The sequence below is a fragment of the Juglans regia genome, chromosome 3 (assembly GCF_001411555.2).
Source record: "Juglans regia cultivar Chandler chromosome 3, Walnut 2.0, whole genome shotgun sequence".
Classification (NCBI taxonomy): Eukaryota; Viridiplantae; Streptophyta; class Magnoliopsida; order Fagales; family Juglandaceae; genus Juglans; species Juglans regia.
Genome location: NC_049903.1, coordinates 7,226,314 through 7,249,610, shown reverse-complemented (window position 1 = coordinate 7,249,610; position 23,297 = coordinate 7,226,314). Strand labels below are relative to the sequence as shown.

Sequence of the window (23,297 nt, the reverse complement as noted above, 5' to 3'; positions counted from 1 at the left end):
ATATATATTTTTTTATATTTTTAGATTTTATGACGTCATGAATTTTGGTAAATTATCGTATCTATATTTAACGTATTAAATATAATTAATTGAAGGAGTTGTCACTTACCTAACAAATTGACATCAAATAAAGATTTCCGTACCGTACGCCAGAGCAGGAAGACACGTGAGCCCTCTCTTCTATCTTATAATAATGAGGAGCGAGCGTACGACAACAAAGATCGAGCTGGGAGTTTCACTGGAAAAAAACAAGTAATGGGTGCGATTACGATGCTCCAGAAACAAAAGAAAATAACGGGTACGAAATCTTTTCCTTTTCACTTCTTTTTGCTCCCGAGTTTAATGTACTTGTGTGTCTTCGGCTTTTCCATCTTCAATCGGAGTTTCTGGTATTTTTGTTTTGGCCCTTTGGCAAAGTTTGACCCGTAAACCCACTTGGGAATGCGGATGATCAAGTCGGTGATACATACGTACTTGTATATATATATATGTATATATATATATATATATGTATATATATATATTTGTGCTCTGAAAGAACTATGGGCCGGGGTTTCTGTCTATTATTAATGTGCAACTGGGTTTTTGGATTTTCTGAATTGGTGTTGATCTTTAGCATCTCAATGTCTGTGCTTGTCTGCTTGGAGTTAAAAGTTCCAAGCTTTGGTTTTGGATCATTTTAAACTTGTTTCAACTTTTATTGGTGGGTTTTGTTCAGCTATTTTAATGGGGCTCAGATTTGAAGCAAACACCAAACTAGTAGATTGAGGAACTGAAAGTTTTGGTCCTTCTTCAAAGGTGTTTTGTGGGCTTCGTCTTTGACTTCAGTCGGTTAATAATAGCATTAACATTGTCGGGATTTAAACACGGTTCTTGTCATCTTGAGCAGATTCGTTTTTCTTTTTCTGTTTTTCATGTCATTTCTGATTTCTGATCTACAGCGATCCAACCAAGTACACTGTGGTCAGTTGATTACTTCTTTTATCAACAATCTGCGGCGATCTTTATACCATTATAATCTGTCGATTTTTCATCACTATTTCGATTGAGAGTATAACTTGTCTGTCGTATATGTCTCAACCGGTAGGATATAAATAATGCCTATCGGAATAAATGCTTTTCAATTTTCAGATTATGAAGATATGAATCGTAAGAGTTGAAAAATCCATGGCTTTGTGTGAATGGTATTAACTATATGCATCCGTTCCTTCTTGTTTACTGATTGAAAAAAAAAAAAAAAAAACCTCTCTGCATCAGTTCCTAACTTCCCATGTGGTCAAAAGAATCTCTCTGTATATTTTCCGTGTACTCTGCTGGCAATTAACGGGAAGTTTCAGAATACAAGAATCTATACTTTTTTTTTTATCTGTTTTCAACAAAGAATCGGGCTTGTCACCTAATAATAGAAGCTGTTAAGAAACATTGCGTTAAATTAACTAAATTCTATCCAAATTTTCGCTATAGAGGATATTTTTTTTCTATTTTGGCTTTAGACATTTGAAGTGCACGCCACATTGGATTTAATGTTATTTTCTCTATATAAATGTTCTTTTTTTATATATATATTTGATTAGTAATACAATCTCTTCTAAATTTGGATTTTTCAAAAGAATTGTATGAGTAAATTTTGATGTTGAAACGATAAGTATTTTTTTTTTATAAGTAAAAATAAGACTTTATTAAATCACCAAAGTAACACGATACAAAGAAAATGCACTGTTTATGTAGGCATGTTGAAAACTAGGAATTCGTGAAGGTTCAAGCCATTTAAGTCTACAGCTATGGCCCAAGTACAAAGAGTTCTAAAAAATAACAATATAAGCTCCTCCACAGATCTCTCTTTGTCTTCAAAAGTCCTCTCATTTCGTTCCTGCCATAGACACCACATAATACAGATAGGGATCATCTTCCATACTGCTTTAATCTATCTCACCCCACGGATAGAATTCCAGCAAGCCAATACATCCAAAACTGTTTCCGGCATCACCCACGCCATATCCATCCTTTTAAACACCGCATCCCAAATAGCCTTAGCTATCTCACAGTGTAAAAGTAAATGATTTACCGACTCACCCCCACTTTTACACATACAACACCAATCTGCAATAATTATCCTCCTCTTTCTTAGATTATCCGTAGTGAGGATCTTCTCCAAAGACGCTGTCCACACAAAGAAAGAGGCTTTGGGAGGAGCCTTATGACGCCAAAGCTTTCTCCAAGGAAACTGTATCTCTGGTTATTGTGTGAGAACCTTATAAAAAGAGCGAGCTGAGAATACCCATTTCCCTGCAGGATGCCACCACAACTCATATTCCTGCTGAATGTTCGGTCTAACAGAATATAAGAGGCTATAAAATTCTGCAAAACTTTCCATCTCCCAATCCTGTGCTGCCCGGTTGAAATTAATGTTCCAGTGAATGTTTCTACCTGAGACTGAGACTTCCATAACCTCCGCCACTGTGGCATCTTTGTTACTTGCAATCAAGAAAAGAGACGGAAACAGATCGAGTAAAACACTGGTACTACACCATGCATCCTTCCAAAATCTGATCTTGACACCTGTCCCCAAGTGCAATCTAGTGTATCGCTGGAAAACCTCCCATCCTCTTCTAATGTATTTCCATAACCCCTTACCCGCTGTTCCTCTAACTTCTCTGGTACACCACCCCTCCCCTAGATCACCATATTTGCTTACAATCACAGTCTTCCATAAGGCCTCTGGTTCCTTGGTATATCTCCACAACCATTTGCCTAGTAAAGCCCGATTAAAAACTCTCAAATTTCTGACACCCAAACCGCCATTGGAGATAGGCCGACATACCATCTCCCACTTAACTAAGTGGAATCTAAACTCATCTCCCAAGCCCCCCCACAGAAAGTCTCTCTGTAACTTCTCAAGTCTACCCGCCACACTTGCCGGTACAGAGAATAAGGATAAAAAGTAGGTAGGGATGTTGGAAAGTGTACTTTTGATTAAAGTAGTCCGACCCCCTTTCGACAAATACATTCTCTTCCACCCTGCTAATCTCCTATCTACTTTTTCAATTACTGTATCCCATATCATACGAGACTTCGGAGCTATACCCAACGGCAATCCCAAGTAAGTCATAGGTAAAGACGCAATTTTACACCCCATAATGCCCGTCAAAACCCTTATATCTTGAACTTCTCCAATCGGTACCAATTCGGATTTATCATAATTCACTTTCAAGCCAGATACTGCTTCAAAACACAGCAGCAAAGCCTTCACCGCCCTCAACTGAGCGTGATCAGCCTCACACATGATAAGCGTATCGTCTGCAAACAACAAGTGAGAAACAGTTGTAATACCCCTACTCGGTGATCCAATTTGGAAACCACTGATGGACCCATTAGTCACTAAGGCTGAGATCATCCTACTCAGTGCCTCCATAACAATGACAAAAAGTAAAGGAGATAACGGATCCCCTTGTCTCAAGCCACGAGAGTTTGGGAAGAAACCCGCTGGGCTACCATTAATCAACACCGAGAATCGTACCGTAGAAATACACCATCTGATCCATGACCTCCACCTCTCACCAAACCCACACCTACCCAGCAAATAAAGGAGGAACTCCCAATTAACATGATCGTACGCCTTTTCCATATCTAATTAGCACATAATCCTTGCTTTGCCTATCTTCAATCTACTGTCGAAGCATTCATTAGCGATAAGAGCCGCATCAAGGATCTGTCTACCCTTAACAAAAGCATTCTGTGGTTTGGAGACAATCTTCCCCAATATCCCACTTAATCGATTTGCAAGCACTTTTGCAATGATCTTGTAAGCACCATTCACTAAGCTTATAGGCCGAAAATCTGTGATCTCAATGGTCCCTACCTTTTTAGGGATTAGTGCAAGAAAAGTAGTGTTAAGACTTTTCTCAAACTTTCCTAACAAGAAAAACTCTTGAAATACCTTCAAAAGGTCCACTTTGATCACCTCCCAACACTCTTGGAAAAAACCCATAGAGAAACCATCCGGTTCGGGAGTCTTATCTTTTGCCATCTTTCTTACCACTTCAAATACCTCTTCCTCTTCAAAAGCCCTCTCCAATCTGGTAACATCCCCTGGTTCAATAGTGTCAAAAGCCAAACCATCTAACGTAGGCCTCCAACCCACCTCTTCCATGAGAAGCTTTTTAAAGAAAACAACCACATGGTCTTGGATAACCTCTTCTTCTCTATTCTCAACCCCTTCAATTCTCAGCACTTCAATGTTATTATTTCTTCTATGTGAGTTTGCAATTCTATGGAAAAACTTCGTACTCCGGTCCCCTTCCTTCAACCAAAGAGCTCTTGATTTTTGGCGCCATGAGATTTCTTCCTGTAAAATTAACCTCTCAAGATCAGCAACCAACAAAACTTTTTGTGCTTGTTCCTCTTCATTTAGTGACCTCCCTTCTTGTAGCCTTTCAAAATACTGAATTTCCATCAACTTGGAATTTTTGTTCTCCTCCACATTTCCAAAAGCTTGTTTATTCCACTCCTTTAGATCCCTTTTTAAGGCTTTCAGTTTGTTTGCAAAAATGAAACTGGGTGTTCCTTCAAATTGATACGAAGTCCACCATCTTTTAACCCTTTCCACAAAACCTTCTGACTTCAACCACATATTTTCAAACTTAAAATACCTTCTGCTGTTACGAACACCTCCACAATCCAGTAGAATAGGCCAATGATCCGAAGTTATACGACTCAAACGCTTTTGCCATATATCCGGAAAATGGCTTTCAAACTCAGGGGAAATCAGAAAACGATCCAAGCGGGACCACGTCTGATTATTTGACCAAGTAGCTGGGCCCTCTGCTAATGGAAGATCTACCAAGTTTAAATCAAAGATAAACTCTGAGAACTCCAGGCTTGCTGGTCTCAATCTTCTACTTCCCAGACTTTCACTCTGGAAGCTCACCACATTGAAATCCCCCCCAATACACCAAGGGAGGTCCCACCAACTGTGTACCCCTGCAAGTTCATCCCATAATATACTTCTATCAGCATCTAAGTTAGGCCCATACACTCCTGCAAATGCCCACAAAAAATCATCTGATACACTTTTAAAAGAACAAGCTACCATATATCTCCCTATGTACTCCTCCACTTTCTCTACTACCCGTCTATCCCACATTATCACTACTCCTCCCGAAGACCCTGAAGAGGCCAAATATACCCAATCCACATAAATATTACTCCACAAACTCCGAATAATCCTTCTACTAATCAATTTCAGCTTTGTCTCTTGTAAACATACTATGTCCGCTTTCCATTAACGAAGTAGACGACGAATCCGAAGACGTTTCTCTACCTCGTTTAGACCCCGGACATTCCAAGATAAAATCTTAGGCTTCATTGGAGAACATTCAGCCCCTTCCCATTTGCCTTATTCCTACTAGAACTTGCTTCTGAGTTCATCGACCACATTAATCTTTTTAATTCCCGACTCTTCTTTGTGCTCCCCCTCTTGTCTTGATGATGGCCAGCTTCCATAGCAGTTAACAAGGCTATAAACTGCTCCTCATACCCAACACACTCAATTCCCACAACATGTTGAATTTCTTTAGCTTTATGTATAACCCAATCTGATGCTTGATCTGGAAAATAATAATTTAATGGGGTAGGATTCCCCATCTTATTATTCTGGTTCTGAAATTCACTTCCCATAGAAAAATCCTCCAAACCACAAGGGATGAAAAGTTCATCTTCCACAGAATGCATGAAGTCATCTGAGTCTTCTTCAACCTCAGCCAACTCGAGGTCCTCTACTGATCTCCCCGACCCTGCCACTGGACTCAGAGACACCCCAGCCTCCCTCGTCCGCGAGGTCTGATTCTCCAGCGCCGAAGGAACCTGAGTTTCTACGCCTAACAGGGGATTTTGAGCACAAGACTCCGGCGAGACCACACCGGCGACCCCCACTACCTCCGTCGGCGCCGTCTGTAGCCCCTCAACCTCTATCGGCGCCGTCTGTATGCTTTCCGGCACAAACCCTAGCCCGTGAAGCTCGATGGATCGTATCGGGCTAGAACTCGGTTTCGCGAGTTCTGTTGGCCCGGATCCTGACCCGTTTAATTGGGTCCTGGATACCGACCCGCCTGAATGGGCCTTGGACTGGGTTTCGAAACTATGGGCCTTAACATGCGACGGCCCAGCCCCAAAATGTTCTTGTGGTTTAGCCCGACGCCAAACGTTCCATCCTTTTGTATATTTTCCCTTCTGTTGAGCCTTCTTCCGATAAGTATTAAATCATATATCTAAAAAAATCTACTTCATAACATAATTAGTACATCAAGAACTCTAAAAGATGGATGTAACATTTTAAGAGTTTCTCTTTCTGTCAAGCAGTAAAATAACAAAGATAATTAGCAATTGCACCAGACACGTTCTACAAATTGGTGTACCTTTTTGCCTATGTATATTTGTAATGGCAAGGAGTTTAGTTGCTAGGAAGAAGGAAAAGGTGAAAGAAAAAAGAGCAAATAATTTGGTATTGTCAAGAATGTTTATAGTAAGGTTGTATTAATTTGGTATTGTTGTTAAGCTAGAATTCTTATCCTTTTTTTTTTTTGGAAATTTTCAAGCAAATAAACATATAGAAAAGGTTAATGGTGTATAAAAAAAAAAAATACTTGTTTGTTCTAAACTCAGAAAAAAAGGGGGGGGGGGTGAGGGAGGGGAGGAGAGAGAGAGAGTAAAAAAAAGGCTAGTTGGAGAGGTACTATAGCTCAAATGCATTTAAACTAACAAATAGCCAATCTGATTTTGGTCAAACTGAGAGGTCTTTAGCTAAATTTTAGCTAGCTATGCATTAATGCTCTAAAGCCTGATTGGTGTAAATCATAGGCCCACTTCTTAATGGCTTAAGCCTTTGGGATTAATGATTTCCAACATAATATCAAAGTTTTGTTTGTCTAAGAGATCTAGTGTTCAAGTCTTGTTTATATCCTGACTAGATATAGCTTTTTAGAATTCTACTTGTTCTTAACTCTTTAATGAATCAGAGATTAAGTTTGGGAATTTTGTAAAACCCAGGCCCAAGCCACATCTAGGCCTATACTACTACTTGTTCTCCCTCTTAAACAACGTGGGATCTCATTCACTACCTTCCTATACACAATCCGGGATATTACAATCTCCCCGCTTTAAATTCTTAGTATCCTTGTTAGGCTAAGTTTATCATAGGTGGCATGGCTCGAGTCCCATATCTGGTTGGGATTAGCTGTGATATCATTTATGACAACCCAAAGGAAGACCCAAGCGTGGACTTGGGCCTATACCCTAAGGGATTAGGCAAGGTTACAATTGGAGCCCCTTAGAATCAATTTAAAAGTCTTGAACTTCTCATTCCCAAGCAATGTGGGACCCCATTCACCACTTTCCTATACACAATCTGGAGTATTACAATAAAGTTCTCTACCATGTGTTGTCAAATTAAGGATATCAAATTGGATTTGTGCAGGGTTGATGTACCCGCGGTCTTCATTATAAACAAAAACTGTAAAAGATGTGTAGGAATTGACAAAGTGAATTTGAAGAGGTTAAGTGGTGGAAGAGGGAACGATCATTTGAACTGAGATGCAAATGGCTTCAATGGCACAGACTGGTGAAAACATTGATAGAAGAGGTAGCATGTGGATTTTGGATCAGAAGCTTGATCAGCCCATGGAGGAGGAAGCTAAGAGGCTTAGAAATATGTACAAGGAAAAGGTATGATGCATTTACCAATTTTGGCGCACACACTCTCTCTGAAATACTATTATGGGATCAACTATTTCAAACTGAAATCGCAAATTGGACTCAAAACTCAAATGGCAAAGGCTTTGAATCTTTTTTTATAGCTTATGATAAATTAATTTTGTTGCTTGCAGTTAGTCTAAGGATAAAGGAAATGAAATTATGGAAAGGAATTCATGAAATTTTCAAGAAAATTTCTTTTATCAATATCTTGTATGTTATATGGTTGAATTGGTCAGATAATCTAACATGGACATAGCCAGCATATACAAGCATGGCCTGAAGAAAAACAAGATGATTTTAATTTTTTGTAGTTATTTGGCAACCCAACATTTCTCTCTTTGCTGATTGATTTTGTCTCCTTCAGAAATTTTCGGCATTATTGGTTCTACAACTTGCATTCCAAAGCCTTGGAGTAGTCTACGGAGATTTGGGCACGTCTCCCTTGTATGTTTTCTACAACACATTCTCTGATCGAATTGAAGACCCTGAGGATTTGATCGGAGCCCTATCATTGATTATATATTCCCTTAGCCTTGTTCCACTCCTCAAGTATGTTTTTATCGTTTGTAGAGCAAATGACAATGGTCAAGGTAAATTAATCATTTCATATGTTACTAATTGTAATAGATCTTAACATCTCTTATTTTCTTTTGATGTTGGTAAATTCTCTTTAGGAGAAATCTACATGGAGCCAATTTAGCGAAGGCCTGTCAAAGATATTGAACTACAAAAGTGAGAAAATGAAACATGCAGCCACAAAATTGACTGGTTAAAACCTGGACACATTAGCTCTCACCTTCTGTGAAGGAATCAAATATGAATTCTAGACTCCAACCCAAAGAATTTTAACAGAAGTTGGAAAAGAAGTGAGAAAATGAATATCTTGGAAGTATTAAACGTAGACTTTAAAATAAATTTTCATTTAATATGGAGCATTACATCATTTGTCTGTACAAAAAGAGAAAGAAAGAAAAATAGAGCACTATATTTTAATATCACTGCTATCTAACTTGCCTATTTTACCTCATACTTATTGTGCAGGTATAATTCACTGTAATTAACTTTTGACTTTTTTCTCCGAATCGGTGGATCATTCAGAACCACCTTGAAAAGCTGTCTTGAGTCCAAATTAATTTTTTAGTAGATATCAACATATATGTGCATTCACTGCATTTACCCAATCAAAAAAAGTTTCTAAGTTAAGATAGATAAGAAATGGTCCTTCTCGCCCTCTTTAATGTATTATTTATTTTAGAAAAATATATAATTTAGGAAATAAATAAGATTCAGTTTCCCTTGATATAGATCGAACAATTTAACAGCATGCTTCCAGTAATGGCATGGCATAATGCACATAATATCTCCTCTTAATAGGCGTATTTCCCTACTTGATGCTGATGTGTCACCAATGAGTTCCTCTAACTAATAATCCACAGGTGGAACCTTTGCTCTTTATTCACTACTCTGTCGACATGCAAACATAAAGATTATTCCCAATCAAGATGGGACTGATGAAGATCTAACAACGTATAGCCGCTCTGTATTCCCTGAGCAATCATTTGCTGCAAGAACCAAAAGGTGGTTGGAGGGAAATGCATTCAAGAAAAATGCGCTTCTTGTTCTTGTACTTATTGGCTCTTGCATGGTGATTGGGGATGGGATTCTGACTCCAGCTATATCGGGTATATATCCCTCATGCTTGAACCCTTGGTCTATTAAAATCAATCAATCTATTTATCTATCTGAGTGGTCTGTAGACAAATTAGAAGATCTTTTTTAAGACAAATTGTATGATCTCTGCAACAGACCACTGAATGAGATCCCACAAACAGTAAATAATATATAACACGGTTTGGCTGTATTTTACCTGCATCCACAGATGGGAGAAAATGGATGTTAATGTCTCTTTAGTGTTGATTTGCCACTGAGTCAGGCTGGTTGTGAGAGCCAATCTGTCCGATTGTTAGTAACTGTGCAAATATAATTAGAAAAGGTAAATAATTTAATGCAGGACAAAAAACAAAACTGTAGAATGCTTAGGCTCCAGTAAAGTAGCATCTTTGAAGTACTTCGTTTTTGGCTTTGGAAGCCAAAAAACTGTCAAAGTTTTTATTAACCTAGCATTTAGCCTAATTGAAGAAGATCAGAAAGCTTGTCACCATCAATACCATTGTTGTTGGAAACACTCAGACTTCTCAGCTCTTTAGCGAAATGCATTGCATTGTATAACCATATGAGGATATGAATGGATCCTTCCTCTTTTTCTCCAAAAGTAAATGTGGAAAGCTATTTCATTCTCCCATATGCTGCAGAATCTTAGATAAATTGATTCCTTCAATAAATAAATTTGATATCTCATGATGGCTAAATGTTGCTTAACCATCCAATCTCTTGCAGTTCTATCTGCTGTTGGCGGGATAAATGTGGGTCACACCGTGATAAGCAATGGTATCTCCATCCTTCTGAATCAAAGCATTTTCTTTTATACTTCCTTAAACCTACCTCTTTCACTTTTTTTCTTACTTGCCAGTGTATAATTCACTAATTCTGTGATGCAGATATAGTTGTGCTTGTTGCAGTTGTCATAATAGTAGGTTTATTTAGCATGCAACACTTTGGTACGGATAAGGTTGGTTGGTTATTTGCCCCAGTCGTGCTTGTCTGGTTTATCTTGATTGGAGGTATTGGCATATTCAATATTTGGCGATACGATAGCAGTGTATTGAAAGCCTTTTCTCCGGTGTATATATATCGTTATTTTAAAAGGGGAGGGAGAGATAGTTGGACATCCCTGGGAGGTATAATGCTCAGTATAACAGGTACATTTTTGTTATGGCAGTTGATATCTTCCTTTTTTTTTTTTTTAAAAAAAAAAAGAACCATTTAAGTTTCATGAAAATAACATAAGAATCTGGTGAATTTTTACTGCATTAATTAGTTTTGAACTATTACAGGAACAGAGGCACTTTTTGCCGACCTATCCCATTTTCCAGTTTCATCCATACAGATTGCGTTCACAGTAATTGTATTTCCTTGCCTTCTTTTATCGTATTCTGGACAAGCAGCGTACCTTTTGAAGAACCCAGATAATGTAGTGGGTGCATTTTATCATTCTATTCCAGGTTTGTTTTCTGGTCTTTTTAGCGTGTAATTTGTGAGTGCTGATATGTCTAGAAAATAATTAATGTGGTGCCAAAATAATTAAACAGATTCATATTCCGAGCATAGTTTCATAAGTGCCTTTTTTCTCTTTTTTCTCTCCGTACAAATGCAACTTTTTTCTTCTCGTTGCTTCCTGTAAGTGCCTTCGTTGTCAATGTTACGTTTGATTGTTTTGGAAGTTTCAAGATGATGATGGGTCAATATAGAGAAGTGGTGATTGAATCCAAACGCTTTATTTTGTCAAAACTTGGGGATGGTGGTATGCGAGTAACAGAGAAAAGATGGAAAACAGAGCACTCGGTGGTGCTAGGTTACTCTTCAATGTGGCTTGGGAAGGTATTAGAGGAGTGTCTAAGTAAGGGGAAAAAGGAGGTTTATTCGGCAACACGAAATGGATTCTGCAGTATTATTGCACAACGTTGTGTAAATAACAGAGGGAGATCAGAGTATAATCAGGGGTGGGAGGAGGAATGTTATATGTATTCCTGAGAGAGAAAGTGGATGGGGATGGAGGAAGATGAGGGAGATGTTGTTAGAGAAAGGGAAGGATGGCTCGAAAGTGGGTGGTTTGACTGGTGGAGGGTATCGGAGTCATGGTACAGGGGCACTGAGACACCATGCTCGGTCGTATAAGGAGGCTTTGTCTGTGAATGTAAACCTGCGTGATTGTGGTGCGAACCTGCGTGATGGTGGTGCAAGAGGTGCAGGTCGAGAGCAAGGGCCATGGCGTCGGGAAGGAATGTCGAATCCAAGTGGTGTGTTGAGCCACTCCCATGGCAGAGTCTCTGTAGCGTGTCAGGAGTCGTGGGAAGTCAGAAGGAGGTTGTTGGAGATGCAAGGACAACTGCGTTCTCTGCAGAGGGACGTGGCTGCTATAGTGGCGTTTGTTGGTTCATTTAAGGCAAAGGAGGACACGGGGGTTTTAAAAGGGAAATCTCAAGTTATGGGTCATGGGCCTGGCAATACTCAGAATAAGGCCCAGCAGATATTAATAAAGGGTAAGGGACGGGCTGTGTGGAGAAAGAAGGGTGGGCCGTCTTGGCCCAATAACTATAATCCAACTCGCAGCCCGCCACGGTTTGATGGGGTAGGGCCTTCTAGGCCTAATGCGCAGAACCTTAATGGATCTGGGCCATCTTAGCCCAGGGCCCACAGTTGCAAAAATGAATTCGGGTCAACCCAGCCCATTACATCTGGCGTGAGCCCTAGCTAGTTATTCCCACCCAAGCTGCACAACCTTGGGTTTGTGCCGGACAGCCAACCGACGGTGTTGGGTCAGCCGACGGTAGAACAGATGGTGCCGACGGTGGTAGAGCAGGCCGCCGATGAGGTATCGCCGGCGTTCTGTGCGCAACAGGCCTTGGTGGGTTTCGAGGCTCAGTTTTCTCCGCCTAAGGAGGGGCAGAAATCGCCGAAGATGGGAGGTGGGGTGTTCTTGGCTCCGGTGGACCTGTCTGTGAAACACTTTGAGGAATTTGAGGTGGCTAAGGAGGAGGATGATTCGGATGACTTGATGCACTCAGTGGAGGATGAACTTTTCATCCCTGAGGCTTGCGGGTTGGAGGAGCTTTCGGTGGGGGGTGGTTTTCAAGACATAAATAACAAAATGGGGAATCTTATCCCATTGAACTACTATTTCTCAGATCAAGCCTCAAATTGGGTTATATATAAAGCAAAAGAAATTCAACATGTGGTGGGGATTGTTTGTGATGGATATGAGGAGCAGTTCATAGCTTTGTTAACTGCTATGGAAGCTGGACATCGCCAAAATAAGAAGGGGGAATCGAAGAAAAATCGGGAATTGAAAAGATTGATGTGGTCAATGAACTCGGAGGGTAGCTCTAGTAGGAATAGGGCAAAAGGGAAGGGGTTGATTGTTTCCCAATGAAGCCCAAGATTGTATCTTGGAATGTCCGTGATCTCAATGAGGTAGAGAAACGTCTTCGGATTCGGCATTTAATTCGTGAGTGGAAAGCGGACATTGTGTGCTTACAGGAGACGAAGCTGAAAATGATCAGTAGGAAGACAGTGCGGAGTTTATGGAGTAACATGTATGTAGATTGGGTATACTTGGCCTCTTCAGGGGCATCGGGAGGAATTGTGGTGATGTGGGATAAGCGAGTGGTGGAGAAAGTGGAGGAATACATAGGGAGATATTTGATAGCATGCTCATTTAAATGTGTATCAGATGGTTTTTTGTGGGCATTTGCAGGCGTGTATGGGCCTAATCAAGATGTAGACAGAAGATGGTTGTGGGATGAGCTTGTAGGGGTGCATAGTTGGTGGGAGCTCCCTTGGTGCATTGGGGGGATTTTAATGTGGTTCGTTTCCAAAGTGAATGTTTTGGAAGTAGAAGATTGAGGCAAGCAAGTTTGGAGTTTTCTGAGTGTATTTTTGACTTGAACTTGATCGACCTTCCACTTGCTGGAGGTGTAGCCACATGGTCGAATAATCAGACATGGTCCCGTTTGGATTTTTTCTTAATTTCACTTGAGCTGGAAAGCCATTTTCCTGATATCTGGCAAACACGTTTGGTACGCCTAGCCTCGATTCATTGGCCAATTTTGCTAGATTGTGGAGGTATTCGCAGCGGTAGAAGGTATTTTAAGTTTGAGAATATGTGGTTGAAGTCTGAAGGTTTTGTGGAAAGGGTCAAACTATGGTGGAGTTCGTATCTTTTCAAAGGTACCCCCAGTTTCATTTTTGCAAATAAACTGAAAGCTTTAAAAAGAGACTTAAAGATGTGGAATCAACAGTCTTTCGGCAATGTAGAGGATAACAAAAATACTAAGTGGGAGGAAATACAGGATTTAGAAGGACTACAAGAAGGGAGACCACTAACTGAGGAGGAGCAAGCACATAAAACTTTGCTGGTTGTAGATCTTGAGAGAATAATTCTACAAGAAGAGATATCATGGCGCCAGAAATCAAGAGCTCTTTGGCTAAAGGAAGGGGACCGGAGCACAAAGTTTTTTCATAAAACTGCAAACTCTCATAGAAGAAATAACACCATTGAGATGCTGAAAATTGAGGGGGTCGAGTGTAGAGAAGAAGAGGTAATAAAAGATCACGTGGTTAATTTCTTTGGAGAGCTTCTCACTGAACAGGTGGGGTGGAGGCCTACTCTGAATGGATTGGTTTTTGACACTATTGAGTCGGGGGAAGTTGCTAAGATGGAGAGGGCATTCGAAGAGGAAAAGGTTTATGATGTAGTAAGGAAAATGGCAAAAGATAAGGCCCCCGACTCTGATGGTTTCTCTATGGGTTTTTACCAAGAATGTTGGGAGGTGATAAATGAGAATCTTATGAAGGTGTTTCAGGAGTTTTTCTTAGTAGGCAAATTTGAGAAAAGTCTCAATATCACTTTCCTTGCTTTAATCCCTAAAAAGGTAGGGGGCTTCTGAGATTTCTGATTTTCGGCCTATTAGCCTAGTGAATGGTACTTACAAGATCATTGCTAAAGTGCTTGCTAATCGTTTGAGTGGGGTCTTGGGGAAGATTGTCACTAAGCCTCAAAATGCTTTTGTGAAGGGTAGACAGATACTTGATGCGGTTCTAATTGCTAATGAATGTCTAGACAGTAGATTGAAGGCTGGCAACTCAGGGCTTATGTGTAAGTTAGATATGGAAAAGGCATATAATCATATTAATTGGAATTTTCTCCTATATCTACTGGGTAGGTGTGGATTTGGAGAAAGATGGAGGTCTTTGATCAGATGGTGTATATCCACGGCAAGATTCTCTGTTTTAATCAACGGCAACCCAGAGGGTTTCTTCCCGAGCTCTCGTGGTTTGAGACAAGGGGATCTATTATCTTCATTACTTTTTGTTATTGTTATGGAGACACTAAGCAGGATGATCTCGGCTTTAGTGACTAATGGTTTTATTAGTGGTTTCTAGATTGGATCGCCTAGTAGGGGTATCACTACCATTTCACATTTGCTATTTGCAGATGATACACTTATTATGTGCGAAGCCAATCCAGATCAGTTGAGGGCTGTGAAGGCATTGCTGCTTTGTTTTGAAGCAGTGTCTGGTTTAAAAGTGAATTATGATAAATCTGAGTTGGTGCCTATTGGAGAAGTTCAGAATTTGAGGGTGTTGGCTGGCACACTGGGTTGTAAGATAGTGTCTCTCCTTATGAGCTATTTGGGATTACCACTGGGTATAGCCTCGAGGGCGCGTTCTATTTGGGATACTGTGATTGAAAAAGTAGAGAGGAGACTGACAAGTTGGAAGAGAATGTATTTGTCAAAAGGGGGCCGGATTACGCTTATTAAAAGTACGCTTTCTAATCTACCCACTTACTTCTTATCGTTATTTCCTATACCTGCAAGTGTGGCGGGTCGTCTTGAGAGTCTACAGAGAGACTTTATGTGGGGGGGGGGGGTAAATTCCATTTAGTCAAGTGGGAGATGGTGTGCCGTCATATCTCCAATGGCGGCTTGGGTATCAGAAATTTGAGGGTGTTCAATCGGGCATTACTTGGCAAATGGTTGTGGAGATATATCAAGGAACCAGCAACCTTATGGAAGACTGTGATTGAGAACAAATATGGTGGTTTAGGGGGGGGTTGGTGTACTAGAGAAGTTAGAGTGGCCTCTGGAATGGGGCTATGGAAACACATTAGAAGTGGATGAGTGGTTTTCCATCAACACACAAGACTGCAATTGGGTACAGGTTCCAAGATCAGATTTTGGAAGGATGTTTGGTGTACTAATAGTGCTCTACAAGACTTGTTTCCTACACTTTTCTTGATTGCAAATGCTAAAGATGCCATGGTGGCGGAGGTAATGGAAGTCGTAGGAAGGAACATCCACTGGAATATCAACTTCAATCGGGCGGCACAAGATTGGGAGATGGGGAGTTTTGTAGATTTTTATAGTCTTCTGTATTCTTGTCTCCCAAATATCCAGCGTGCAGATGATGTGTGGTGGAGTCCAGCAAAGAAAGAGGTGTTCACTGTTCGCTCTTTTTATAAGGTACTCACACAAGTTCCTGAGATACAATTTCCCTGGAGAAAGTTTTGGCGTAATAAGGCTCCTTCCAAAGCTTATTTCTTTGTGTGGACAGTGTATTTGGGGAAGATTCTTACTACGGATAATGTGAGAAAAAGAAGTATAATCATAGCAGACTGGTGTTGCATGTGTAAAAGAGGGGGTGAATCGGTGAATCATTTGCTTTTACATTGCGAGGTAGCCAGGACTATTTGGGATGAGGTGTTTAACATAATGGATTTATCGTGGGTTATGCCGAAAACCGTGTTGGATGCCTTGGCTTGCTGGACATCAATTTGAGGCGTGCGACAGATCAAAGCAGTTTGGAAGATGATTCCTATCTATATTATGTGGTGCTTATGGCAGGAGCGCAATGGAGGATTTTTGAAGACAGAGAGATTTATGGAATGTTATTTTTTAGTACTCTTTGTACTTGGGCTATTGCTGTGGACTTTAATGGCATGGACTTTCATGAGTTTTTAGTTTCTAATGCTCCTACATAATTAGGGCATATTCTGTTTTTGTAATTGACAGTTGTTTGGATGAATAAATACTTATTTTACTTATAAAAAAAAAAAAATGGATGGAAAGCAATACCAAACATGTCAGAACTTAAAACTGTTTTTATCTGAACATTATGGAACATTGAGAAGCCATGCAGATTCTGAAACTTGCGGGGAGACAGTATCACTGTAGTTAGATTGTGTGGCAACTTGTTACTTATCTAAAAAAGATTGTGTGGCAACTTGTTACTTATCTAAAAAAGTTTGTGTGGCAACATGAGTCAAATACACAAAATGAGAAATCAATCAAAATTCTATGGAGATGAATTGAGTTATATATAAGCTATCCTCGTATTAAGATTCAATATAGATGAAATCGTGGAATCAGATCTTTGATTCCTTGGACCCCCTAAGAATTTGTTGTCCAATTGAATCTTCTTATTCCTAGATCCTCCTCATATCCGTTGCTCTTCTTAGATGTCGAGTATTGCTTTTTCTTGTGCGAGAATCTCCCTCTGCTCAAAACCCAATTTTGTCTATGGTGAATAATCAGGATTTCATCTCTTTCTAAAGGCTTATATTGTCAGTAAGAAAGCTTTCCTGGTAGCTCAAAATGGTACTGTTTGTGCCCACTTAGATTCAGCACTGACTCAACTCACATCCCAGTTAGACGTCAAGACACTTTCCTTCAGGGAGATCTCAGAGAAGTTTTTTGACTGTAGAAAAACGTGGACTGTGAACTGACATTACTCTTTGTCAGGGCTTCTGGCTAGAATTTTATGATAACAAAAGGGATACAGGCCGAGGAAAAAGGTGCGCTTACCCCATGATTTTGTGCAAAAGCAGGGTTTCGTAATGTGATCTATATAAAGATGTAACTTTTAGTGTTTTGCATGAATAGTCTGCCATTATGACTTGGATGTTTGTGCTTAAATTTGTCAGCCTAAGGCTCTTACCACTTCTCTCGTAGCAATTTGATTACACTGAGCATTCTTGGTACTGCAAAACTCATCAAATAATTGGAATAGGCATCTCCAATGAACTTGAATGCTAGCAGTAATGTGCATCCTAGGTAAAGTTAATTGGTTTGAATTTATCAGGATCAGCGTCTGTTGCTAAACTTTCTACAATAACATACTTAGAGAAAAGTGTTTCTACGACTTGGTACCTTATGTTGTTTTTCTAGTATCAATTGCAATGTTGCGGAAATCTCAGTCTTGAAAACATTCATGTATAGTTGACAATGATTGAAGATATGGAACTGATATCATGTAAAGTTGAAGTCAGTATGGCTTAAACACTGATTGAGGATGTCCCATTCTATTTGACAATGGATTTCTGACAGATGCTGATTATTCATCATTTTACAGATAGCATATATTGGCCGGTGTTTCTTGTTGCAACTGGAGCTGCTGTTGTTGCAAGTCAGGCTACTATATCTGCAACTTTTTCATTAGTCAAGCAGGCCCTTGCACTTGGTTGTTTCCCAAGAGTGAAAATTATACATACCTCAAAAACGTTCCATAACCAGATATATATTCCAGACATTAACTGGATTCTCATGATTCTTTGCATTGCAGTAACAGTTGGATTCAAAAACCAAACCCAAATTGGAAATGCTTCTGGTAAGTTTACCCTCTGCGTATTATTATGAGGTTTATTTGTTCCATTCGGTTATGCTAATATATGTTATGGAAACACGCATACACACACACACACTATTTACATTATAGGCATTTGTATGCAATGCACTGAGTATTCTGAGAGTAGTGGAAAGGAAGAGCACATTACAGGGAAGTATTAAGCGATTGATAGCATCTCTGACTTTGATTTCAAGTAAAGATGGTAGTTATATGCGTTATTCTTTTCTATATCAAACTTTTCGGATCCTTTTTGGACGTGAATAAAGTTAACATTAGTTGCTTCTCCTAGTGTGAATCTTTGGCAAAATATTGAAGTTTCCATTTACTGATATTTCTTGGTTTACCTTGAATCTGGCTTATCATGTCAGTGAATATTTCCATCTTATTTAGGTTCTTGATTAGTCACATTGTCCAAACTAATCTGATTTAGTTGAAGATTTGCTTGCGAGGCAGATAAAGTATTTTGTTGCCAGTTCAAAAGAGTTTGGATCAGCATTGTGAAACAGACTAAAATCATTGTGAATCTTCCTTATAGAGGGTTTAGTACAAAAACAAGAATAAAGTTTTATATTGGTTGTGGGGAAAAGTACACTTTGGAACCCCACGTTACCACCCCTTTTTCAATGTGTGATGCACCCCAAACTATCAACTTTGTCACATGGAATCCTTGAATGACCAAAATGTCTCAATATACAGCACCATCCATTAAAATACAATCATTACCACTTCGCTTATTTTTCATCTATTTTAATGGTTGTATCTTAATGAGGGTGCACATTGCAAGTTTTTGGTAGTTTGATGATGTCCTGTTCAGGAAGTCGATAGTTTGGATGCACATTGCAAAGGAACTGATAGCTGGGGGGTGCAAAGTTGAAATACACATCCAATTAAGATCCAATTATCACTTTACCAATTTTTTGTTTATTTTAATGATTAGATCTTAACGAAAGTGCACATTGCAAATTTTTGGTATTTTGATGATGTATTGTTAACGAAGGTGATGGTTTAGATGCACATTGCAAAGGAAGTGGTAGCTCGGGGGTGCAAAGTATAATTTCCCGTTAGTCTTAAGGTTGATAGGTTGATAGTTTGACAAAACCTTGTTACAAAAATTCTGGATACGGAGCAATATGAATACTGAAGGGATGTGCCACAATAGGACTATATGTCTATTGCATCTAGAATGAGAGAGTAATTTGTAGGAATTATTCTCATTAAAATCGTAATATAGGTACAAGGCAGTATATATAGATTACAGCTGAAGAAAAAAAAAAGGAAAGAATAAATTAAATGCTAACTTCTAAGGAAACTAAATCTCCTACAATATTCACACATTTACAGCCAATATCTCGTAGAATACAGCAAAGTTGACTAAGCAGATTTTGGAAACTTTCCAACAGGATTGTTTCATACCCCCCCGGTACCCAGAGGTGAACCCTTTAACCTGAAATCCATAAAAATAAAAAAAATAAAAAAATAAAAAAAAACATAGATACAATACTCCTCCAAAATCGAATACCTCAAAAATTCTTTCAAGTAAAATAAACTAAACACTACTACATACTCTCTAAATCCTCACCAATCCACTTATGCCTCCTGGCACCTATCCCACCCTTCTCTTATAATCCTGTCACGTGCCATTTATTCCAATTGTCACAACCATCAAAGTTATCTGGAAAAAAAATGGAGATAAAGGTGTGAGTCCACCGACTCAGTAAGTAGCGAACCTGTATTAGTGTGTAAATATGAGCCAGTTATAGAATGCAGAAACAAATAATTCTAAATAATATCAATGATATTTTCAAAAACATTTTTTTAATAATAATATATATACAAAAGACCTTAGGCATAAGCAGAACTAAAACAACATCAAAAACAAAAACATGGGCCATATTTACCCCCGTGGCAGGGTTGTGCCCATCTGCAATTAGCTAAGCAGAACATAAATCACTATTTTGTCATTGAAGTGAGTGCACTCAAAACAGAAGCCATGTTTACCCCCATGGTAGGGTTGTGTATTATGCAGATGGCCAAATAGAACATCAATCACCTTGTCACCAAAGTGATTGCACTTAGAATAGATGCCACTATTATATCCCGTGGCAAAGAAAGAAATCAGAGCAGAATAGAATCTTATGCCTCACGATTTTCAGATGCAATGCAAAAACAGAATAGTATACTAAACATATAATATCATAGAATCGGATCAAAATTTCAAATTCCATATTCACATTTTATGCAGTAGAGAAACATAGTACAAAAATTGCTCATGTCTGCACCAATCATGATAAAATGTCAGATTTCAAAGTTCAGACACAAAAACTAGTGTAGAAAATAACCTAGACCGTTTTCATAACAAAATATGGAGGTTTTTCACAAAATAAACCTTAGACAATTTTAGGCGGAATCTAGCATAGGAGAACCGTTTGCTTGAACTTTTTAACATCTCTGAATTTCCTCACAACGGTTCCAAGCGTATATCAATCGTCACCTAAACATAATTAACGCCATCTATAAGTTAATAGAATTTAAATAGCACCTCTAAAATAAGGCGAAAAATACTAATCGACTCCACGACAATTACCCCCCCATGGTTTTAGTTTTTCTAAACCGGTTACTACTCAACTTCGAACCAACCAAAATAACTTCCAGAATTTTACCTATCCAAGGCATCCACACCCAAATTCTCCTTTCAATTTCAGCAACTCACAATAATTATCCCAACATAATTTGTTCTCCCTCTTCGTCCAAATACACTCAACACCAACATCTACTCAAACCAAAACCAATCCAACCACCCAAACGCCCACTCTAACACAATCAAAATCGACAAAATTCCTTACCAATCATTCCAACCCAAGACCATCAATAACATATTTTGAGAGGTTACCCTTAGCCATGCAAATAAGCTAGTCCACTCTCCATAAATCTAAATACCACCAATTAAAAATTGAGATGTAGAAATTCACCTTGGGTGCATGTGATGAGGTAGCGGCTAAGCATCAAGGTGGTGCAACGGGCTAGTATTGGTCATGGCGAAATTGTCAACTCAAAGCAAAGGTGCGGCACTAGGCGAAAGAAAGAGACAAAACATAAAGGATTAGAGAGAGAGAGAGAGAGAGAGAGAGAGAGATGGGTGAGAGTGTAAACAAAGAGAGAGATGGATGAATGGAAAACTTACTGGCGACGGCGAAGGATTGTGGCGACGCAGCCTGTGGAGCAAGGCCTTGGTAGTGGCGGTGCACGATGGCTGCGAACAAACGGGGATATGAGAGAGAGGCCAAGATAGAGACAGAGAGTGAAAGTGAGAAGCCGAGAAGGGAGAGGATGGCTTAGCGGTGCAGTGGAGTATGGTGGCGGCGTGATGGAGGGGCTGGACAGCATGACTTGTAAGTGCAGAGAGAGAGAGGTCCCGGGGGGGTTAGGTGTCAGCTGTGGGAAGAAGGAGAAGAAAGAAAGAAAAAAACAGGGTTTTCTGAGGGCTTGGGCCTGGGCTCAATGGGCCAGGTCATTACAGATCATATGCTAATTGTTCTCATATCAACTCTCTTTTCATATGCTAGATAATTACTTCTACCATGCCCTTTTTTGTCCATTAAATTCCTGTATATTGAAACGTGCTATCTATTGAAGAAATTTGAAAGGGTCGGGTCAATTCATCTTTTCTGCTTAAAAGAATATCATTTTCTTTCAAATGTTTATTTCAGGTGTTAGTTGTTCCATTTTTGTTACTATTCTATTTAGTTGAGAGGATTTTCATACAATTGTTCTCTTGCATATTTTGTGGATGTGGACCAAATTGTCTGGGGGCAGATTGGTCCAAATCACAATTGTAGAAGTGCTGCTTTTCCTCTTTTGAATCTTAGTTGTTTTTCTCAGTTTGCAAATAAAATGAACCAGTGTGTTGCATGAGTAGAATCAGTGATTAATGTGAAGCATGTGATTTTAGGGTTATTCTATGTGGCAAATCTAGGTCATCTTTGTCTAGTCGTATATTTAACTTCTTGTCTGGCTGATGGATGTTTCCCTTTCAATCTTTGCTACATAATGAAGGTTGCATTCAGTAACATATTTTGTTTCACAACAGGGACAGCAGTTGTGATAGTCATGCTCGTGACCACATTGCTTATGACTCTAATCATGATATTGGTGTGGCGCTGCCATTGGATAATTGTGCTGATCTTCACTGGCTTATCACTGGTTGTGGAGTGCACTTACTTTTCTGCTGTACTATTGAAGGTCAATCAAGGTGGTTGGGTTCCTCTTGTGATTGCAGCAGCCTTTTATATCATCATGTATGTTTGGCATTATGGTACGGCTAAACGCTATGAGACTGAGTTGCACAGTAAGGTTTCAATGGCCTGGATTCTCGGGCTTGGCCCCAGTTTAGGACTTGTCCGGGTCCCTGGGATAGGATTAGTGTACAGTGAACTAGCCAGTGGAGTACCCCACATATTTTCTCACTTCATCACCAACCTACCTGCTCTTCACTCTGTGGTTGTGTTTGTCTGTGTGAAGTACCTTCCTGTCCACAAGGTCCCAGAAGAAGAGAGGTTCCTTGTAAAGCGGATTGGACCCAAGAGTTTTCATATGTTCCGTTGTGTTGCTAGATATGGATATCAAGACCACCACAAAAAAGATACCGATTTTGAGAAAAAGCTCTTTGATAGCCTCTTCCTGTTTATTCGACTCGAGTCCTTGATGGAAGGATGTTCCGACTCTGACGTGTCTAGTTTGCTTGGTGAGGAAACTGTCCAATCAGATAACACCAACAATGACAACACACCTCACTCCAATTTGGGCAACACAGTCTCATCATCAGACTCCATTGTGCTCGTTAATTCTTTGTCGCACGCAAACAATAGAATCAGCGAGATTGAGATGGATGAGTTAGAATTCTTGAATAACTGCAGAGATATTGGGGTAGTACACATTCTGGGCAATACGGTAGTGAAAGCTAGGAGGGATTCAAAGTTCTACAAGAGGATAGCTATTGATTACATATATGCATTTCTTAGGAAGATCTGCAGGGAAAACAGTGCGATCTTCAATGTTCCTCAAGAGAGTCTCTTGAACGTCGGGCAGATATTGTATGTATGAGTTGTTGGTTGGTTTTTAACCAATATCATTTCATAACTGCTCACCTTCCAATATATATTGCTTTGGCGTGCACAATAAGAACCTGAGTGGAAAGTGGGGTGATAGAGACCAAACCCAGTTAAAGTGGCTGTGTTTCTAAGTTT

At 39.5% G+C, this 23,297-nt stretch overlaps 1 protein-coding gene across 1 annotated transcript; it reads left to right on the top strand.

The window, feature by feature from the left end:
- The first annotated feature begins 191 nt into the window (after nt 1-191).
- Nucleotides 192-23,297, top strand: LOC108996175 (potassium transporter 10-like). Its single transcript, XM_018971943.2, has 9 exons — nt 192-298; nt 7,472-7,719; nt 8,114-8,339; nt 9,186-9,431; nt 10,147-10,197; nt 10,308-10,568; nt 10,704-10,871; nt 17,782-18,036; nt 22,142-23,297. Exons 2-9 carry the CDS (start codon nt 7,588-7,590, stop codon nt 23,152-23,154), a joined length of 2,352 nt encoding a protein of 783 aa, XP_018827488.1. The 5' UTR covers nt 192-298; nt 7,472-7,587; the 3' UTR covers nt 23,155-23,297.